Genomic DNA, 21758 nt, shown 5'->3' with positions numbered 1-21758 from the left:
AAAAAAAAAAAAAAAAACCACCCAAATCCTTTCAGTGACCTATGAGGTCATCCTTTCTTCACCAGCCCAGAGCTTTAGAAGGGCAGAAAGGTTTTAAAATGTTGTATGTCTGTTAATGTTTCCCTCCTTTTATCCTTAAAATAAAAAAAAAAAAAAAAAAAAAAAAAGGTAGCTTTCTTTAAAATTTCAATTTTCAACTGTTACCAGGTAGTATATATTAACAAAATGGGTTTCTGTATAGTGACCATATCTGAAGACCTTGCTAAAAATACTTATTAGTTCTGATAACTTTCCTGTGGATTCTCTGTGATTTTTTTTTATGCAATCACATCACCTTTAAAAAGCAATGGATTCATCTCTTCTGGTCTGAATGCTATTTCATTTCTTTCTGATTTTATTTTTAATTTTTTTTCTTTTAATTTTTAGCTTTTTTTTGGAGACAGGGTCTCACTAGGCAGTTCAGGCTGTCCTTGAACTCGCTATGTAGCCTTGAATTCCCAGAAATTCTCTTGCCTCAGCCTCTGGAGTGCTAGGATTACAAGCATGTCCCACCACGCCCAGCTTCTTTCTGACTTTAGGCATTGGCTTTGACCTTGAGTAAATACTGAAGAAGCTGTGTGAACAAAGCCCCTTGTCTTACTAAATGGGACACTGAAGGCTAACACCTGAGCCCCCTATTCCCAGCGTCTTCACCTTCAGTGGCAAGATGCTGGTCCCTGGTACAATATATGTACTGACCAAGAGGACCTCTGGGAGTCAGGAGGCCAAAGGATCTTGGCTGTATCACAGGGATAACATGTTCTGGCTCAGTTATTCCACCTGTTCAGGAAAGTGGCCCATAGCACCTTTGGGATGAGGGTCTGGTCATTTTTGTTGTTTCTGAGACAGGGTCTCACTGTGCAGTTCAGGCTGCCCTGAATTCACTATGTAGCCCAGGTTGGCATTGAACTTGCAGTGATCCTTCTGCCTCAGTCTCCCAAGTGCTGGGACTGTAGTCAGGCATGCACCACCATGCCTGACCAGTCTGGTCATTTTTATAAGGCCTAGACAGAGTGGCATGGCTATACTTGGAAGTGCCTAAAAAATGGAGCCAGAAGTCCAGATGGCATGGCTTATAAAAGGAACGAGTTTACTCTTGTGGAAGGTAACTGAGCTAGAGAGGTGGACAATTTGTCCAGGAGCATATGAACTTGCTGAGTGCTTCTTATAACCCCGTAGAGACAGTCTCTGCAAGGAGAAAACTGCCTATCTTTGAGACAGTGATCAGTACTATCTTCCTTGATCTCAAGCTCCCTGTTACCTGTCTGGCTACAATCATGGCCTCTGCACATACTATAGTCCAGTGCACACATCTGATGGTACATGTGCCAGAGTGCCCAATTCTGCCCAGTGACAGACACAGCCTCTGAATGATGGTTCTACTCTCCCACCTAGCAGCCTCCTGGTTTGTGGGACCCTAACAACACTCTACTCAGAGACAGCCTGCCCACACTGCTGTTCTACACAGTCCATGTGCCCATGGGCTCCCACAAGTTCCCACACTGTAGCATCCGAGAAACAACTACATGCTTTTAATTCGTATTTCTCATGAGCCTTGAATTCTCACAGCACTGGTGTATGGTAATGAATCATTCTATGCAGTACTCAATGCATGCTAATGAGCTAGGTGAGGACAGCTTAGGCTGCTCTTTTGTAGCAAGTGGAAGGTCATCTCAAAACTGGGTTGTGTCTGCCTTAAAGCACCACCTAGTGGTGAGGATTTTCATCTTAATACTCGGTAATATTTAATCTTTCACTTAAAGATTCTATCAGAAAAAAATGATGACCCTAAGCAAGGACCCCCCCCAATAAAAAGAGGAAGAGCTCAAATGTTTACACACATTAAAAGTTTAGCTCTAGTCTTAAAAAGGAGAAAGGGTTTTTTTTTTTTGTCTTTTTGAGACAGGGTCTTGCTATGCAGTTCAGGTTGGTCTTGAATTTGCAACAACCCTCCCGCCTTGGCCTTCCTTCCGAGTGCTGGGATTATAGGAGTGCGCCTCCACACCAGGATAAAAGAAAGGTTTGAAGGTGCTAAGTCCAGATAATTTGCAAACAACCAACCACACTCAAATTCATTTGTGAGTAACTGTTACCCGAGAATGGGAATGAGGCAATGTAAAAGATAGCAGTTACAGGGGCCACACTCCTAGAAAAACCAGCTATCCAACTTTTTACGGTAATTCTGTGAACAAACAGTATCACCACTGCTGCATCACATGCTATGAACACTTCCGAATGCTCACCACTGAGGAAACTAAAGGATACCTAGGCTGGGAGGTGGCCTGTAATCTTGTGATGCCTACAGTCCTAGCTATTGAGGAGCCTGAGGCAGGAGGACTGCAAATTAAGCCAGTACAAATATGCAATACCCAGAATGAAAATAAAAAGGATGTAGCTTAGTGCTAGAGGGCTTGCCTAGCATGCAAGAGGTGCTGGGTTCAGTCCTCAGTATTACATACACTGAGGACATCTAGCTTCTGTTTCTGAAGGGATAGACTTGACTCACCATCAAGAGTCTTACCTGGGTCCAGACACATGAACTTGCAGCACTCCTTAGGCTCCTTACGATACTGCTGACAGCCCTGGGGACCCTCGCAGAGGGCGGCCACGCACATCTCAGGCTCCCCTCCATGGCAGGTGCAGCTCAAGCATGGATCATCCCCTTTGGGGGTGAAGTAGAAGCCTTCATCCACCACATTGTCCTTGATGTCAACACATGTTTGACCTGCAACGAGCACATGTGTGCACAGATGTAGCATTACCACCAAAGGGAACCCTGGTCCATGCCACTGGGCCATGGGGAATACAGCAAGTACAAAGTTGGGCAGATTGTCTATTCCTTATGCTGCAACACTGTGAGGGGTGCAGGAGGTGGTTGTCTAACAGCAGTAGTTGTCTAAGAGGCATGTCTACAACACTGAGAACAACCACACCCAGCCAGGGTAAATAGTCCACCGAACCCTGAGGGCCAGAACAAAGATGAATGCCAGATTCTAAGATAAACGTCCCTGCAGAAGCTTTTGGTGTTAAGTTGACTAGTTTATTTATGAGATTTCCTCAGTTCTAGGAGACAGTAGTGCACATGCTTGCAAGCACAGTACTCTAGGGGGCTCACAAGTTCAAACTCAGGGCAACTGTGACTTAGTAAGATCCTGTCTCAGAATAATAAAAAAAAAATAAGGGGGTGGGGATGTAGCTCAGTACAAAGGCCCTAGGTTCAATCCTCAGTACCAGAGAAAAGAGAGAGAGAGAGAGAGAGAGGGAGAGGGAGAGGACAGGGAGAGAAGCTGGGAGGGGAGGGAGCTGGAGAGGGAAGGAGACAGAGAGAGAGAGGGAGGGAGGGAGGGAAGGAGGGCAGGAAGGAAGGAAGGAAGGAAGGAAGGAAGGAAGGAAGGAAGGAAGGAAGGAAGGAAGGAAAGAAAGAAAGAAAAAGAAAAAAGGAAAGAAAAATAGAGAAAGAAAAGAAAAGCTTGCAGTTACTGCAGACATTAACCATTTTAAAATCAGAAGGAGTCTCAGCTGGGTGTGGTGGTGCACGCCTGTAACCACAGCACTTAGAAGGCTAAGGCAGGAGGATCACTGCAAGTTTGAGGCCAGCCTGAACTACCTAATGAAATCTTGTCTCAAAAAAGACAAAGGAGAGAGAAACAGAGAGGAGAGAGGGAGGGGGCGAGCAAGGGAGGAAGGGAGATGAATCATGAAAGGAAAAACTGGTGAATTTCAGTTCAGTTCAGATACCCAAGGCAGGTATTACTAGTGAATATAAAGCCTGGGATACACTGTGTGTAGCCACAGTGCCAACAGACCCTATTCTCAGCCCAACACCCACAACCAAGATCAGTAACTCACTGTACTTAGGAGACCTCCCTCCACTGAAAGCAGAGGGGAAAAGTGGCCATTTGCAACGAGCACCAAACTACTGACCTCAGTCTCTTCTGTCCCACATAAAATGCCTGGGTTTCAATGAAAAGCCAGAAGAAAGTACAACACTTCAGAGACAAAACGATGAACAAAACCACATTCAGATATGACAGAGATGAAGAACTACCACAGGGAATTTTAAAGTAACTATAGTAACTATGATTAATATGTTAACTGCTCTAATGGGAAAGGTAGACAACATGTAAGATCAGATTGGAAATATCAGCAGAAGCAAACTATTAGACCTGGCCACAGTGGCACACACCTATAATCCCAAGCACTCAGGAGGGTGATGCAGGAGGACTGCCCCAAGTTCAAGGCCAGCCTAGGCTACATAGTGAGTTCAAGAAGACCACCCTGAACTACAGAACAAGGCTCTATCTCAAAAAACCAAACCAAACCAAAACAAAAAAACATTAAAAAATCCTATTAATTGAAAGAAACAACCCAAAAGGTGAAGAGCACCTCTCACAGGTTCGTAAGTACACTTGACACAGCCATGGAAAGAATTAGTAAACCCGAAGACAGGACAATAGGAATTACTCAAGTGTCTGTGTGAGTACACCGGAAGTACACAATGGCAGCCACAAGTACATGAGCCGTTCAGCATCTAGGGAAGAAAATCAGGAAGTCCTGTTGTCAGACTCTGTGCTCTGAGACAAAAGTGTTCAGCAGAATGATTTCTAGTGCACAGAGTAATGGCTTTTCAGAAAAGGGCAGGGCTCCTGATTCAGGGAAAGGTAATGCAGTCTGAGTTTTCTCCAAGCATTTTTTTGTATTTGGTTTTTTGTTGTTTTTTGAGATAGAATCTCAGTACGTAGTTCTGGCTCACCTTGAACTCACTATGTAGCCCACTCACTATGGCCTCAACCTCATGGCAAATCTCCTGAATGCTGAGATTAAAGGAACGTGCCACCAAGCAAGGCTTTCTAAGCCTTTCTTGATCAGCTTCTTGCCCGGTTCTGCTGATCATTTTCTACACAGCAGTGGGAAGAAGTCCCCAAGGGATCTGGTAACAACTATCAGATCAAACAGGTGAAGTTCAGATCTTCATGGGCCTTGGTTGATGAGCACAGGTGTCCAGAAACCTCCCAAAACAGGTATACAGGCTTATGGCCTCTCCCTCCTAGTCCCCAAGCTGAAGAGGGCACAGACCCACAGGTTGAAGGTGTTAATTTCCCTTTGTCTGTGTCAGAGGCCTTTCCATCTTTGGGCTGACAACCCGCACACTGTGGTCCTCTCGGGCGGGGTGTCTTGCCCTAGGGATAGCTGTATCATCAAGGACAGAATGTGGTACGCACAGCTGTGAGGGACTGTGGCCTCCTGTGCAATGTTCTAGTCAATGAACTTGTGAGAGAAGAAGGTGGACTTGCATTTTAAGGCAGGAAGAGCACTGTGGTTTTCTTTTCAAATTGTTGTCAAAACAGTTTTTCTTGTTCTTCAGATTTCTATAACCTACAGTTGAAACACAGGAACTTCCAAGAATCCTTTGGTTGTTTCTGCCTTTGCTCTTGTATTTTTCAAAGATGTTGAGTTTTTTGGTTCCTAGCTTTAGAAGCCTTGGTACCAGTTTTCTTCTCTTGGCAAGGAGAACCTGTCAATGTCAGCTCCAAAATTTTCCAGCATCTTCTGTACTTAACCCCCACTCCATGTCTTAAGGTTATTTCTACAGAAGTACATACTTTTCTTCCCGTGCTTATCAATTACTGAAGGCTTTCTATCGAGTATATCCTCCTCTGAAAACACTCAGGTTTTCCTCTTCTTTCTCAAAGTCACATACAATACTTTTGTAAGCGGTCTTCTACGGATGATTTCACACATTTCTCAGAATGCTTTCTACCAAAGGCAATATATTTATTTACTGGCAGGTCTATTTTGCTCACACCATGACTTTTAAAATTCTTCATTTTTTAAGAATATCAGGATTTTACATAAGAGAGCATGTGAAATGTATGTGTGCTGTATTTGTGTCTTGTGGGACTGAAAGCAAGTTTGAGGCTGACTGGACCCTCTGGCAGACACTTTTCTGGTCCTCTGTTTGCTCTGACTCAGTCCCTTAACCAGAGCAACATGGTTTCATCTAGTCACCTCATATGTGAATCAGTCTTTGTCCTTTTACTTTTTTTTTTTTGAGACAAGGTCTCACTATGTAGTTCAAGCCGATCTTGAACTATGTAGCTCAAGCTGGCTTCAAACTTGTAGTGATCCTCCTGCCTCAGTCTCACAAGTGCTGGAATTATAGGCATGCATTTTTATTCTGAAAACAGATTTCATGATTATTTCATGAATATTTGCCTGCTGTCTTTAATGTCTTGTTTTTGTTTTGTTTTCCCCTACATGTCTTTAGCCAACCAGCTTTTGACTTATTCTAAGCAACACTTACTTTGTTGCCTCAGAAGTGAGTTTGTTGATCTGATGTGGGATTTTATAAAATAACTCCTTTCAATAAAATTTGTTTTGGAGACAAAACAAAGTAAAATATTTTTTTAAAAAGGCTGAGGTTGTAGCTCAGAGCAAAAGCACTAAGTTTAATTCCCAGTATTCCAAAGGAATAAAAGGAAAAAAGTAAACTGTGTAAATAAAAAAAATATAAGAGAATCTACAGGCTAAACAACTAATAAGAAGGTCCATGTAATCCCAGCATTTGGGAAGCTGAGGCAGGAGGATCATTGTGAATTTGAAGCCAGCCTGGGCTACAAAGTAAGTTTCAAGGCCAGCCTGAACTACACAGTGAAACAAGAAGGAAAAGGAAAAGGAACAGGAAAAGAAAAAGGAAAAGGAAAAGGAAAAGGAAGGAAAGGAAAGGAAAGGAAAGAAAAAGAAAGAGAAAGAGAAAAGAGAGAAAGAAGGAAATAAAGAAAGAAGAAAGGAAAGAAAGGAAAGGAAAAGGAAAGGGAAAGGGAAAGGGAAAGGGAAAGGGAAAGGGAAAGGGAAAGGGAAGAAAGAAAAGAAGGAAGTGGGGGGAGGAATTAAGTTAGTTCAGAAAAATTGTCATAAAATTGATATGGAAGAGAAAGAGGCTAAGAATAGACAATTAGTATCAACTACAAGGAACAGATAGTTGCAAAAACTGCTATGAAGATTTACCACAGGGGCTGGGGATTTAGCTCAGCGGCACAGCGCCTGCGTGGCAAGCACGAGGTCATGAGTTCGATTCCCGGTACCGGAAAAAAAAAAAAAAATAGATTTATCACAAAGCTACTGACACACACAGGATTGACAAAGTGCCAGAATGGTGTATAGTAATATGCCCAGGCATATGTGAAAGCTGGGTTTGTGATTGGTGGGAAGCAGGGGATTGATCCCCTTGAATAGAACTGAGATCATTACCTGAACTAGACTTGCATTAGTGGCTCTCTGTAATTGCCAAGGCTGATTACACCCCTTTACCTATCACAAAGGACAGTGGGGAAGCAGGGCATCCTGCCCTCTGTTGGGCAGGCTCCTAAAACTCAAAGAAACCTCAATATGGCATTTGGATGTGTTGGTAGACGGACAGGAAAGACCCATAACATCAGACTAGGCAGGAGGAGCTATCTAGTAATACAGAAAGATAAGGAGAAAGAAGGACCCACAGAGAGCCAGAGAGGCCACAGTGTGGCAAGTTCTTGGATCACTATTCCCATTTAACCTAATACAACCAAAGCAGACAGGGCAGGAATTAAGGTCTCTAACCCAGGAAAGAGAACCAGCAGCTCAGAGGCCAGCCCCACAACCTTATGGCAGCCAAGATGCAGACTCCAGGGGACTTACTCCTTTTACAAAGAAACGAGGACTTCTCGTAGCAGCTCTCAGCATGCCAGCTGTGGAGGTCGTGGTGCCGCAGTGTCGGGAAGTGGAAGCACTGCAGCTGGGCGCAGTACACATTGTCGTTCTCAGACATGGCTGATGCAAAGGTAGGGTCTGGGGGCAGGAACACCTCCGAGGAGCCTGTTGGAGGAGAAGAAGCTGAAACTAGGCAGATGGCCATGTGTAGTCCTCAAGGGACCATGGTGTCAACAAGATCATCAACCAAAGAGCTCATAGCCCATGAGTGCTGGAGTCAGCTCCTGGAGCTGAGACCTGGGAGGGCCCCAACAAACACACGAACAAGTACCACCCACAGAAAACAGTGCTGCATAGTGATTCCCTGGAGGTGCTTAAAGTTAGAACAACAGCATAAGTAATGAACCAATGGATGGTAACACACTGAATTAAAATGGAGAAATTCATACTGATAAATTAAATGAATAAACAAATGGGGAAATGTGTAGGGGAAGTTCTCCCCAACAACAAAAAAGCCAGTAAGAAAAAGAGCACTAAGACAAAATCTCTGCACTGTAGCTGCGAGGCACACGCTATTTTGGGGATTGTGGGCTAGAGAAAGGATCCCGAGCAGAACCCTTACCCGAGCTGAAAGCACAAGCCACTGGAGCAATGATCCATTCTTCCAAACTTCCCTCCAGGATGCCCCTCTCAGCCACCACCACTATAGGAGATTCAGCCCTTGGAACAACAAGGTGGTAGAAAGTTCTAGACTGCCCCCATGCTATCTGCATGTGAGGTATGAAGTTCCTCAGCTCCAAGGACCTCTGAATACTGCCTAACTGCTTTTGCTGTCGTGTCTCGTCTAGCAGTCCACAATGAGAGCTACTCCACCTGTGTCTATCCCCTACTTCCTCAGCTTAGGAGTCCCCTCACCCACTACCTCACCTGGCCAAGCCCTCCACTGTGCCTGTGGCAAGGGAATCTTTACTTACTTTCCTCAGCTAACATGCTGACTGCTTCTCCAACAGCCTTCCTTCCCTTCCTGACTGCCCTCAAGACCCACAGAATCATCCTGCACAGACCGAAAGGGCTATTTGGGCCCCAGGAGAAGCCTCAGGTTGGAAGAAGCTGCCCCGGTGAGCAGTCTGTGGTTACCTTGTCCAGAAAGCAGGGTCTCTGCACTGTACCTTCCGGCAACTACTAGATCAGTGTGGTCCCTGCCTCTGACTGACCAAGGATTCTAGGTACTAGGTCATGGGTAGGCAGCAAAATCTCTGTCTGCTGACTTCACTAGGTACTAGGTCACGGACAGGCAACAAAATCTCTGTCTGCTGACTTCACTGTCAGGACCCTACAACAGTCACAACCTTCCCCATATAGCCCCAAGACAGACAAGAAGACCACAAAGGACCAGTCACATCTTGGAAGATGCCTGAGAGAAAAAAGATTTCTTTTAAGTTAAACACCTCCTGATCTCAGTCCACCTGTGATGTGACTGAGCTTCAGGGAAGTGTGCAGGTTTGGAGATACAGTGGGGACAAATGGGACAAAAGCACCAACCATCTTAAATTCACAAAATATGTGGGCACATTACATAATATGTTTCCATGTTAGTGCTTTAAAATTAACATCAAGTATGAACAACCAGAAACTGAAGTGCACTGCCAGCCACAAGGATGGGGGCCCCTGCCAGTGGCATAGGAAAATGTGGAGGATTCTCTCTAGATAATAGTGATCCATGTGTTTTCACATTTTCCATATGAATTAGCCCCATGTCCACTGGTAGCAGCAGCTCTCAATCTGTAGGGCACATCAAAGCCCAGCACTGCCAAACCTGTAGTGCCTCAGCAACCCTGGAGAGCTGCAAGGGCTTATGCAGACATAAGCTGGGAGCAGCAGGGCCACCCTCCTGGCGAGGTGCTGGGGAATTCACCACTCAAAACCCTCAGGAAACAAAACAAAACAAAACAAAAAAACCCTCAGGAGTCCAAGGGGAATAGCTCCAAACTTCAATATATAAGGGAAGTACAACACAGACCTATGATAAATAAGTCTGTGTATAATACACATGCACCATTATGACAGTACAGAACACATGTTATCAAAAACACAAGTTGTACAACATGTAGATGAAATAAAGATCTTAGAACACCTTACTGTGAGACTTTCCTACTACAATTAGCTAATACTCTTAGGCACAGTATATTCTCAGGGAAGGGTTCATCATTAACAACAAAAATGCATTTCTCACTGTGTGCTGTATATGTTTTCTTTGGGCCAACTTCTCCGACTCCAACCAACCCTAACTACCCACTCTGCACACGGCAAACAGTTCCTTTGAGGAGCAGGAGCGGGGGCTCGCTGGGCCATGCCCTTGTTGCCTGTATTTTTAGTTTTTTCACTCTATTATTTCTTAGCAGAAAACTTAAACGATGTAGAAATTTTAAAAATACACACAAGTAGAAAGAGTATGATGCAACCCTGTGTAGCTCAAAGCTGAACTGCATCCTCCTGTTTGGTTCATCCCCCATTGAGTGTGCTCCTCCCTGAGCATACTGTGGCATCTGGCACTTGCATATCAGGTCATGTCCCCTAAAATCACACAACAACAATGCTATCACATGCCTAAGAAAGTGAATAGTCAATATGCACTCTAAGTCTACATTCACTTTCCTTAATTATATCTGCCTGAGAGTTTTTATAATCCACCTCCTGCAATCCATTAAAAAGAAAAAAACCAAACAGAACTTGCTTTTAGTTTTGTTTAATTCTTTAGACTCCAGAACAACTCATGATATTGAGCTATGTCAAATATCCAAGCCACTTCAGTCGTAGCAGAAGAATCTTTTTTTAATTGTGTACATTTTGTGACTACTACTTAAATCCACTAACAAAATCTCCAAATCCACAGACAACAGAGCATAGCTTCCATGCAGAGCTGCTAGATGCTCAGCGCATCCTACAGGAGTACAGGGGCTTTTCCTAAACTGTAGATTCACTTTTCTTTCTTTCATTTCTTCTTTTTTTTCTTTTTTTTTTTTTTTGTGTGTGTTTTTGAAAAAGGGTCTTGCTATGCACTTCAGGCTGGCCTTGAGCTCACTGTGTAGTCCAGGCTGGTCTCGAACTTGTGACGATCCTCCTGCCTCAGCCTCTCGAGTACTGGAATTATAGGCATGTACCAGCATGCCCGGCTCACTTTTCTCATGTCCCACAGAACTACTGAGACAACAAGCATGGTCATTAGAGCCCACCTGGACCAACAAAGACATCTCATGCTAGAGATGAGGATCTGAGCCCACCGTTCAGACATGTCACCACACAGATGAATGTCTCTTCTCTTTCTTTCTCTCATCCTCTCTCTCTCTAGAGGAACTAAAGGTATTAAATCCTACGCCTTCCTACTGAGCTAAATTCCCAATCCTTTTATTTTTAAGACAAGGTTTCCCTAAATTTCCTAGGCTGGCCTTGAATTTGTTATCCTCCTGCCTTAGACACCCAGAGTGCTGGGATTACAGCTATGCCCCACCATGCCTGGCTTGGATGTCTTCTCTTTAACTATCAGTATAGAGAAGACAACCATGCTCGTGAGTGTTGACACTGTTCTAAGCTAGCCTGTGACCGCAGTGTTACAAAGATTCACCCCCTACAACTGTGATGAAAGCAAGTAAAAACAAAAAACAAAAAAAACTACTAGGAAAATGAGCCTTTATAAGACACACTGTGACATTGGGGCCTAGAGAATTCAAAACCATCTATTTGGTAATTGTTCCTGTGGGAAATCTAAACAACATACATACAAAGTCTGAGAACTCAAACGTAGGTGGCGTTTTCAGTTAAGAAATCAGAGGATAAAGAATGGAAGCACACGCTTGTAACCCCAGCACTCAAGAGTTTGTGGCAGGAGGATCACTGTGAGCTTCAGGCCAGCCTGAGCTACAGAGTGAGTTCGAGGTCAGCCTAGACTACACAGTGAGACCCTGTCTCAAAACAAACAAACAGAATGGAATCATTTCATTCTGGGGGCTGGTGGGCATGGCCTTCTCTGATGGGCTCTGCAGAACCCACCTCTGCTCCCTGCCCCATTCTACCTGCCAGGTGTGGCCCTCTTGAGTCTATAGAGTCCTGCCTCTCTCCAGAGAAGCTGGCTACCTATAGCCCTGACCTTTATAACCTTGTTTCCAGGCCCACAACTCCACCTGTCCTTATCAGAGACACTGAAGATGTTAGTGGTGTGACTAAGATATGTTTAGGGAACAGAGACCCCGATCTGAGCTCAAACCAGAGGCTCAAGGCGCAGTCCAACTGGCAAGGCCTGAGGATGGAAAGGGTGGGAAATGCGGCAACCAGAGAGTGCACAGTAGGGGCACCTGGGCAGAAGTTGTTATTACCAGGGCAACAGGGCAAGAGGGAAGGGATGGGCCAGAGCCAGGACCTTAGCTGCCCACACATTTCCTTTCCATTCTTTAGTATTTCCAAACAACTCAGCATAAAATCTTTTAAATATCCCCTACATACACACGTGTGCGCATGCAGGTGCACACCATCTGCCTGATAGTTCCTTCAACTTCTGGATTGTAACCTTGAACTTCCCTGCTCTAGAAAGTTTCTCCTTCCATCTTTGGCCCATGTCAGCACCCCCTGTTTACTCATTTGTATGCCCCACAGTCTTCACCTTTAAATTTATTTAATCTTTATTTCTTTTCATTCACCAGTACTGGGCACTGAACTCCACATTTTACACCTTCTAAGCAAATGCTCATGCTTAGACCTATACCTTAAATGCCTCCCTTTTCAGAAATAGTTACTTTTAAAACTGATACATAAAACTGTGCATATCTGTGATGTTTTGATATATGCATACAAAGTATAATGTTTAAATCAATCTCTTTAAACATTTATCATTTCTTTGTGGCAAAGCAAGAGTTCTTTTTTTTTCTTTTGGAAATGTAAGCAGCAGCAAGATATGAACGTGTGCCTGTAATCCTAACACTTGGGAGGCTGAGGCAGGAGGATCACTGTGAGTTTGAGGTCAGCCTAGGCTACAGAGTGAGTTCAAGGCCAGTCTGAACTACATAGTGACACCCTGTCTCAAAAAACAAAAAAACAGATATATCATTTACAGGTACAAATTCCCTATGGCGAATGTCAGCATTATGTATATCTATAATGTATCAATAAATTAGTATTTTGAAAAAGGAAATGTATAATACATACTGTTACTTAGAGCCACCTCAATATGCAACAGCACACTAGAGCATTTTACTCCAATTTAACTGCAACTTAGTACCCACTTATCAATCTTCCTAACCGCCCCCTTTTTCTTCCTAGGTAAAATTGCTAACTTAAAAGGGAAGATGGGCAGTCTAGAAATCAGGCCACAGTGAAAACAACAATGAGTTCCAAGCAGGCGCTTGTGCTACTGAGCTATATCCTCAGCAACCATGAGTTCCAGAGAAGGCCCCAACCCCACAGGGAAATGGCTCATGTATATGATGGCTGTGCACTTGGGGTCGCCTGCTCTCCACAGTCCCTGTACCAGGTGGCCCTAGAGGCAGGCACAACGGGAGGAGAGGAGAGGAGACCCCAGAAATAGTCTGAGTCAGGATGACTTCTCCTAATTACAAACCTAACCAGAAAAACTTACCTTTGAATGCCACCTCCCATCGGCCTTCTAAGGAAGGGTTCCGGGCAGTAACAACATACTGATAGCCAACCCACAGCCTGTAGGGGTCAGAAACAGAGATCACATCATCAGAAGGAAGCAGCCATCAATGACTATGCACATGTTTTTTATTTTTGCAATGCTAAGGATTGAATCCAGGACATTATGCATGCTAGGCAAATACCACTGAGCACTTAATAATTCATTCTACCGATTTCTAAGACACTGAGCTACAACATAAACAATTTATGGGGGCTGGGGATTTAGCTCAGCGGCAAAAGCGCCTGCCTGGCAAGCGCAAGGTCATGAGTTCGGTTGCCGGTACCGGAGAAAAAGCCAAAAAAAAAAAAAAAAAACAAACCAATTTATGTTTTAATACTCAATTTTAACAAAATGCATTAAAATTCTAAATAATAAATTCATAGGTCATAAAAGGTTTTACCTCATGGGGCCCCAACCAAGCTCGTTCTTAGCTAATCCAACAAAGTTTTCACATTTGAAGCCAGATTAATCTTATTCTTGGTGGAAATAAAGCTCCAGAAAAACACACACTCTATGTTAAATCCACAGACCATTATGTTCTGAAGTGTTATGACATGAGAGTTACATCTCAATAAAAAAGCAAAGCCCTGTGAACATGTATATTGCCAAATAGGATACAGACATGTGCACAGCTTCCCTCAGAGTCTGTCTTGCCTAAGGTGTGTATTCAAGGGCACTTGATCCAGCACCAAAGGAACCTTCCTCAAAGACTTACCCAGCCGCTATAAGCAACTGTCAAATCTATGCTTCCTGCCTCAGCTCTCCAGCCCCAGAACTAGAGATGCCCATCAGCCACAGTGGTAGCCTTAGTGCTTGCCCCTCTGCCTTGGACTGAGCTCTCCCCACCCTCCAACTGATGCCCTGTTCCCTTCTGCTGGGCTCCCAAGGCATTTCCTTTGTAGGGGTAATGAATGGAGAGTTATTTTTCTCACTTTGCAGCTGTAGAAGGAGAAACAGCTTAGTCTTACAATTTGCTGACATCATACAGCACATAATTATGGAGCCAAACCCACCTCTGGTGTTGAAATGAACACCCTGGGTCCATCTGTTATCAGGTTATCAGGGCAGCATGGCAGCTACACCATTGTGAGGAACAGGGAACCCACAGGGAGCACAAGCCATCTTAGGGACTCTAAAGAGCTATGTTTCCCTCCAGAAAAGGCTGCCCTGTTTTTTGTCGAGATAGGGTCTCACTGTGTAGTTCAGGTTGACCGTAAACTCACTATGTAGCCCAGGTTGGCCTAGAACTCATGGCAATTTTCCTGCCTCAGTCTCCCAAGTGCTGGTAGGTATATGCCACCATGCCCAGCCAAGACTGCCATTTTCTATCTCACACCCCTAGCAATGTGGAGGGAATAATGTTTGCCATAGGTGGCACACTGCATGTCTCTGCATGTACCTGTCCCCAAACAACCCACCCCTCCCCCAAAGTGCAGGGCCTGGGAGATGTGAGGTTAGTTACCATTTACACACTTCCTCCTTGACATGCAGAGCCAGGAAGTCAAAAGCCAAGTCCTGGAGCAGACTGCCTGGGCTTGAATGTGCCCAGTGGTACGTATATGTTCAGTCACATGTGTGCCCAGCATGGGCCCCTGAGGTTCTGGGAGGACTGAGTGAACAGGCTCACAGGAAGCACTGGGCATGGAGCTGGCAGGGTTTCTTTCTCACAAGGAACCCTTGCCCAGCTCTGTATCTCTCACACCAGGCCCAAAAAACTCCACACTAAACAGCTCCTGGGAACACAGGCTGGAGTACCCTGGCTGCACCCATCAATTGCCTCTGTGTTATCCCCACAAGGAGACCAAAGTAAGGGGCAGGTCCTAAGTCCCACAAGGCAGTGACAGGGCCCAACTGCTCTTGCCCCCATCATAAGCTCCCACCTCCATCTCAATGCACATGCTAAGCCCATGGTGCTCCCTTTGCTTCTAGTGGGCAGGGATCTGCTTTCCCCAATGCTGGCTGGCAGCTGTGCCTTCTTACGTGTATCCAGAGCCTGTGTGCTCAGCTGTCCTCAGACCCCAACCCCCACAACTCACTTGCGCTGATCCTTCCAACCAAATGGGACCAGTTCGGGCTGATCCCATTCCTGGGCCAGGACAAAGCGAAGCTCCTGGTCAGTAGAGAAGGTGGCGAGGGAGCCATTCACACGCTGGCAGGTCTGTGCGGCATCCCAGTAGTTCTCCCCACTCAGGTAAACCCGGTAGCAGCTGGCTTCATAGTGATGCCATCCTGTTGGGCACTTCCCTAGGAAACATGAAGGACGGAAGGGGAGTTGTCCCCCAAGTTAGGACCTGAACTCCAAAATCAAAATTCTATATGCTGCATGGGGTACAAGCATGCCTCAGAAATCACTCTAGAGAACTGGGCATTGTGCATGTCTATAATCCCAGCATTCAAGAAGCTGAGGTAGGAGGATCATAAGTGTGGGGTCAGCCTGGGTCACTGGGACAGTGACACCCTGTCTCAAAGACACCAAAAAAGAAATCACCCCAGAGAAACAAAAACTCAAAAGGACAAGCTCTTGCTTCTCAGATCACATACTTTGTAGAAACAAGGTTTTTCTGAAGTGCAAATTTACTCTGTGATGTAAGTATATTTAATGATTCCTCCCATTTGTAAAAGGCCTTTTAATTTTTGCAGTTGTCAAGAGTAGCTGCTGAATGAATTTCTGCAGGACAAATCTCATTCTCTGATTCAAGTCTGTTAACAAGGCAATGGACTATGAGACCTTGGGTGGGGCGGTGAACAGGGAGACTCTCTGATGCCTAGTTCTTCTGGTCTCTGCTGCCAGCAAGGCCACTGTTTCCCAAGCCACATCTCTGTCCCTCTTTTCTGTTCCCATGGATGGTGGCCAGCTCTCCCCTAAAAAAAAATAGCTCCATAGCTCACAACCCATGAGACTGTGGGGCCAACCCTGGTCTCCCACAGGTAAGAAAAAGATGCCAGGGCACTGCCTCAGCTCATGAAGCCAAGGAACCAGTCAGAATCTTGCCTCCCCAAAACTAACCAGCATCTTCTCAGTTTGTTAGCCTGTCAATCTGACCCTCAAGTATGGGAAGGTACTTCACAGCTTACTCAAAATGCTTCTGAGAATCTATAACCTTCAAATGTTAAGAGTACTTTTTACCAGTAAAATGAAGAGTAATAATTTCAAAACAATACATCAAAAAATGACATTTATGAGGGGATTCTTTTTCCCTTTTGGTTCTAGAGCCTGAACTCATGCCTTGCATAGGTTAAGCATATGCTCTACCTATCAAGCTACACCTCCAGCTCAAGAGTAACAATTTTTACTCAAAGCTATAGGAAGGAAGGGGTATGTCTCACCTCTAACCCACTGAGGAATGGCAAAAGCACTGTCTGCAAGGACAGAAGGCTAGACAGCATGACCTGCCCATTGCTGGAGCCTAGGTTAGTACATCTGAATGCAAAGGAACAAACGAAGAGCCTCAGCACACTCTCAGCAGGCAGTGCTACTTATCTCCATGTCAGAGGCCAGGACACCAAGGCATGGAGAAGTGGAACAGCTCAGGAGCCAGCAGCAGGACCAGCCAGGCTTCCCTCCTGGAAATGGGGTCAAGAGCACTCTCTGGGGAAGGAAACCAACTGGCTAGGGCAATGGAGAAAGGAAGGGTTCCTTTTCTATTGAAGTCACTGAAAATTACAGTGCATGTTTAAGTTTTTAAAAATTTATTATAGTAAAAGACACACTGCCATTAATCCCCTTCAAGATACTCCCCTTTGCCATTTATCCCATTTTGCCACGTTCTGAAGCAGTTCTAGAAATTCTTTCATAAGGGTCTTTATAGAGGCTGTGATAAAAAATACAGTGGACACTAGCTGAGCATGGTGGCGCATGCCTGTAATCCCAGCACTTGGGAGGTTGAGGCAAGATGATCGTTAGGAGTTTGAGACCAGCCTGGGCTACAAAGTGAGCTCAAGGCCAGCCTGAACACATAATGAGATCCTATCTCAAAAAGATCATACACACACACACACACACACACACACACACACACACACATACACAGTGGAAAAAAATACACTAAATGCAGCTGCCAAGTGTCATCCAATGAAAAGACAGACTTGTAAAAACATTATGGTATGTTTTCATCCACTTTACTCACCAGATATGGCACCATATGACTTCTGGCTCTTTCTCAAAGTCAAAATGATCATGAAAGGCAAACATTTTTAATTGATTCAGGACATCAAAATAGCCACAAAAGCTCAATTAAAGACACAAAAAAAGGTAAGTATATTCAAAGTGAGGGAGAGTCTTCAGGGGGATTAATTACAACATGTCTTTTGCTGTAATAAACTTTTAAAATCTGAACACACTACATTTTTCATCACATCACTATTACCTTGGGGAAGTACTACCTTCTCAAAAGAAAATAAAATCTAAGCACTAGAAAGAGCATGGAGCTGAGCATCAACATCCCATGGGACTGCATCCTGGAGCCTGCCCTTCAGTTGTGTGACCCTGGACAAGCTGACCTATCAGAATCTCCATTTCCTCCTATGCCAAGTTTGTGCAATACCCTTCAACCATAAAAATCCACGAGACGTTCACTGCTACTGTGTGAAAGAACTGGGCAAAGTGTCAGGGCTTACACGATGGCCAATCCATGCCACTAACTGCTTGCTCAGTCTTTATCAGAGAACTTAAAAAAAAAGAACTTCATCACAGACCTCAGCTCCGTGTGGAATGGAAGCTCTGAGTGGCGGTGGAGGCCCGGCAGGGAAAGTGATTTTCCAGGGTTTCCTCACTGCTGACAGTGCTAGGCTTGGGCAAAACCACTGCAGCTTGGGAGCCCAGCCCATGTCTCAGGTCTGCTGGCAGTCAGCACAGGCTGTTGCTGTGAGGTATCACTAAAGCGTTCCCTAGTGCTGAGTGTATGGGCTGGGTATGAACAGCAAACACATTCTATGCCCTCCAGCAGAGACATCAAGTGTTACTTCTTCCTGCCCCAGCTAGTAGCTGCTCATTTAACAACGCACAATCACCTGAGCATATGGACAGAGTGCTTCAGCTGTGACTTTCCTCCTTTCAACCTTCCTTCACATTATGTTCCTTTAAGTATTTAATGTCATGGGTAATTAACTGCAATAGACACACACACACACACACACACACACACACACACACACACACGGCACACACATCATGCTACTCAGGTAAAAGGGCCACACACAGGATATGGCAGCAGAGTACATTTATTCTCTGAAACTTTTCCTTGGAAAAGTTAGAACAGAATAAACTAGAGTAAACATCCCCATACATTTCAAATGGGTTACATGTGCTTGTTAGAATTACACCTTAGCAGTCTTCATTCTTGTATTGCTATTATGAAAAGGGGCTTTATTGCATTTTCTAGGAAATCCCTCTGCAGTGCCAGCCCTACATATATAAACACACACACATAAACATATAACTTTTAAAATTTATAGTGGTGATGCAATGGCAAACAGAAACACTGAAACAACACCCAAGACTTAGAGGCAGATTTATTTACATCAACAGGCACCAATTGGGATCATTCCCAGAATATCAGGCTCTGATCTTTGGTGGTCTAGGGCTTATATGGAATAAGCAAGCAGGAAGTACAAAGACAGAATGGCTTGTCAATTGGGGATTTGTTTATACAATATACATCATAGTGACCAGCTATGCATCACAGTGACCAGCTGTTTCTAAGACAGAGGCAACCGGAACTGGAACAGGAACTATTACCTGGGCAACTAAGAAACTGAAGTATACTAGCTGAGGGGGGCTATTTTCTGTTATAGTATTGGGGATTAAACAAGGTCTTACAGTGAGCTATATCCCAGCCATTTTCTTTTAATTGTTTTGTTGTTTTTAGTTTGAGACAGGATCTTCCTAAACTTCCCAGACATGATTTATGATCCTCCTGCCTTAGCCTTTCAAGCTGCTGGGATTACAGGCATGTGCCCCTGTACCCAGCCTCACATTATTTCTTTTACTATTATTATTAATTTTTAACTCTTTTGGTCTTGCTATGTTGCTCATGCTGGCCTCAAACTCCTGGACTCAAGTGATCTTCCTCCCTCAGCTTCCTTAGTAGCTAAAACTGTAGCTATGTGCCATAAAACCTCGCCAAACTGATCAATCCTTTCAAAAAAGTAAACAGGAAAGCAGGCTCTAAGAATTTAGGTATAGCGGTAGCTGAGAAAGCCTTTACCTATCTACAAAACAATTCAACTATGGGATTTCCCAGGGCTAGTATTGTCCAGCCCTGTTCAGGCTGTGCTTTGAAATCAAGCAGCCTGGCTTTGAAGCCTAAACGGGAGCCTCATTTCACCTTAGGAGCAAGAAGGTGGGTACCATGCAGTTTTATTCAGGGCCTCTGACTGTCTTCAAGGGCTGCTTTAGGAAATAAGCCCTCCCAACCCATAGCAGAGAGACACTGGGAAAGCTGGGAGCCAAGACTTGAGCTTCAAGCTCAAGATGGATGGGTTTCACCGATGGGTGCGGGGGACAGGTCTGCAACTTACTGCTGAAGCGGACAGGCTGTGCCACATTCACTGCATGGAAGTGTGTAGGGTCACCACCTCTGGCTCGCCCTTGTCGCAGGTCCACAGACTCCTTTCCATGGTAAGGCCGTGACTCCCTGGTTACTTCTGGAAGCAAAAGGAGAAATGTGTTGTGAGCCTGACCGGTGCAGCATTCACAAAGCAACCATGGGGCTTCTTCAGCTATTGCCAAGTTGAATGTCAGGGTAGAAGAGCCACACACAGGACATGGCAACAAAGTCCTCTTACTCTCTGGAACTTTTCCTTGGAACTCCAGAATAAACATTGCTATACAGTTCAAATAGGTCGTATGTGCCTGTTAGAATTATACCTTGGCACTCTTCACTACTGTACTGCTATTCTGAAAAGGAGCTTTACTGCATTTTCTAGTGAGTATTGCTAGCATGGTCAGTCATTCCTTCTTAAAATCCTTCTGCAGTGCCAGCCCCACAGAGATCCTAGGTAAAGGGGCTCTTTGCAGATCCCAGGCTGCCTCTCCACCCACTCTCACTGGTCTGGTAGTCCTCATGTGGAGAGACTAGCTGTGTACAACTGCTCCCCTCATCACTCGTCACTGGAACTGAGCTGCCTGTCTGTCCACCTCTGGCCAACCTTGAGATGGTACCTCAAGGGTACTAGGAGTCTCCTGGCCAGGCTTTCGGATGCTTGAGTCTCATTCCCTGATTCTTGGCATGGGCCATGGGTTGCAGCAGGCCCCAATGCATGGTTAGAAGGCGTGGACAGGAAGCTCAGCACAAGGGGAAGCATTCCATTTTAGCACTGTCATAGTAATTCACAGGTTGATCCTGCCACATACTTTCTTAGAGCCCTCCAATCCTCTTGTGAGAGCCCAGAACCATACTTCTCTCATGTCTCAGGTAAGGAGCAGACTCAGAGAAGTGAGGTAATTTTCCCAAGGCCACAGAGCAGAAAGCCAGAGGCAACATCCCTCTTGAGCCCACCTACCTCCCATCCCACCTACCTCCCATCCCACCTGAGGCAAAGTCTAGTCAGATGGGCAACAAACATAATCTGCATGGCTACACAGACAAAGACAAGCTACCTGTCAGCAGGCACATTCTAGCTGTGGACAGTTTCACTCAGGCCAGCTATTACAGAAGCAGCAACAGCTGACCTCTTGCAAACCTACCTGTCCTGACTCCAGAGCTGGCAACCAGCCCACCTGCCAAAGCTTCTCTTGCCATTAGGTTCTACTAGGAGCAGACTCTAACACTGCTTTTATTTAAGAATACTTTTCCTGGGCTGGGGATATAGCTCAGTGGCACAAGTGCCTGCCTAGCAAGCACAAGGTCCTGAGTTTGATTCCCAGTACCAAAAAAAAAAAAAAAGTAATAATATTTTTCCTTCATTATAAAATAACAAATATTTAATGTAAAATATATAAACACTACACGATTTTGAAAAGATAAAATGCATTAACTGTTACATTAGGGCTCACTCCTCTAAGTCTTTTTTCTTACACAAATTCTTGGAAATATTGGGATCAGGACTGAGAGTTGAGTTCAGTGGCAGAGCACTTGCTTGGCAGGCTTGAATCCCTGAGTTCTACTCCCAGGACCCCATACCCACAAAACAAGAAAAAAGGAAAGGGAATCACACCAAACATTGTTTTGTTTTGTTTTGCTTTGGTTTTGCAATACTGAGATGACACCCCAGGCCTTGCACATGCTAGGTGAGCATTCTACCACTGAGCTATATCCCCGGCCCCACACACACTATTTTATGACTTCCTTTTAAGCTTACAACTATGAACAGCTTCCAAATTCTAAACAGGCTTAAGAACACTATT

At 44.7% G+C, this 21758-nt stretch overlaps 1 protein-coding gene across 4 annotated transcripts in view; it reads right to left on the bottom strand.

The window, feature by feature from the left end:
- The window catches only part of Dgcr2 (DiGeorge syndrome critical region gene 2), an 81331-nt gene that overhangs the window by 8861 nt on the left and 50712 nt on the right, over positions 1–21758 (bottom strand). For 2 of the 4 annotated variants that reach the window (XM_005391789.2, XM_005391791.2), the window contains 5 exons: positions 19931–20056; positions 15448–15664; positions 13352–13428; positions 7714–7890; positions 2561–2764 (listed from right to left, as the gene is read on the bottom strand). In XM_005391789.2, the coding sequence (XP_005391846.1) occupies positions 2561–2764; positions 7714–7890; positions 13352–13428; positions 15448–15664; positions 19931–20056 (801 nt within the window). The remainder of the gene's footprint in view (positions 1–2560; positions 2765–7713; positions 7891–13351; positions 13429–15447; positions 15665–19930; positions 20057–21758) is intronic. The other 2 variants (XM_005391790.2, XM_005391792.2) reach the window with 1 other exon arrangement.

The sequence above is a fragment of the Chinchilla lanigera genome, unplaced genomic scaffold, assembly GCF_000276665.1.
Source record: "Chinchilla lanigera isolate Chin_1 unplaced genomic scaffold, ChiLan1.0 scaffold00041, whole genome shotgun sequence".
Lineage (NCBI taxonomy): Eukaryota > Metazoa > Chordata > Mammalia > Rodentia > Chinchillidae > Chinchilla > Chinchilla lanigera.
This window is presented reverse-complemented; position numbering and strand designations above follow the sequence as displayed.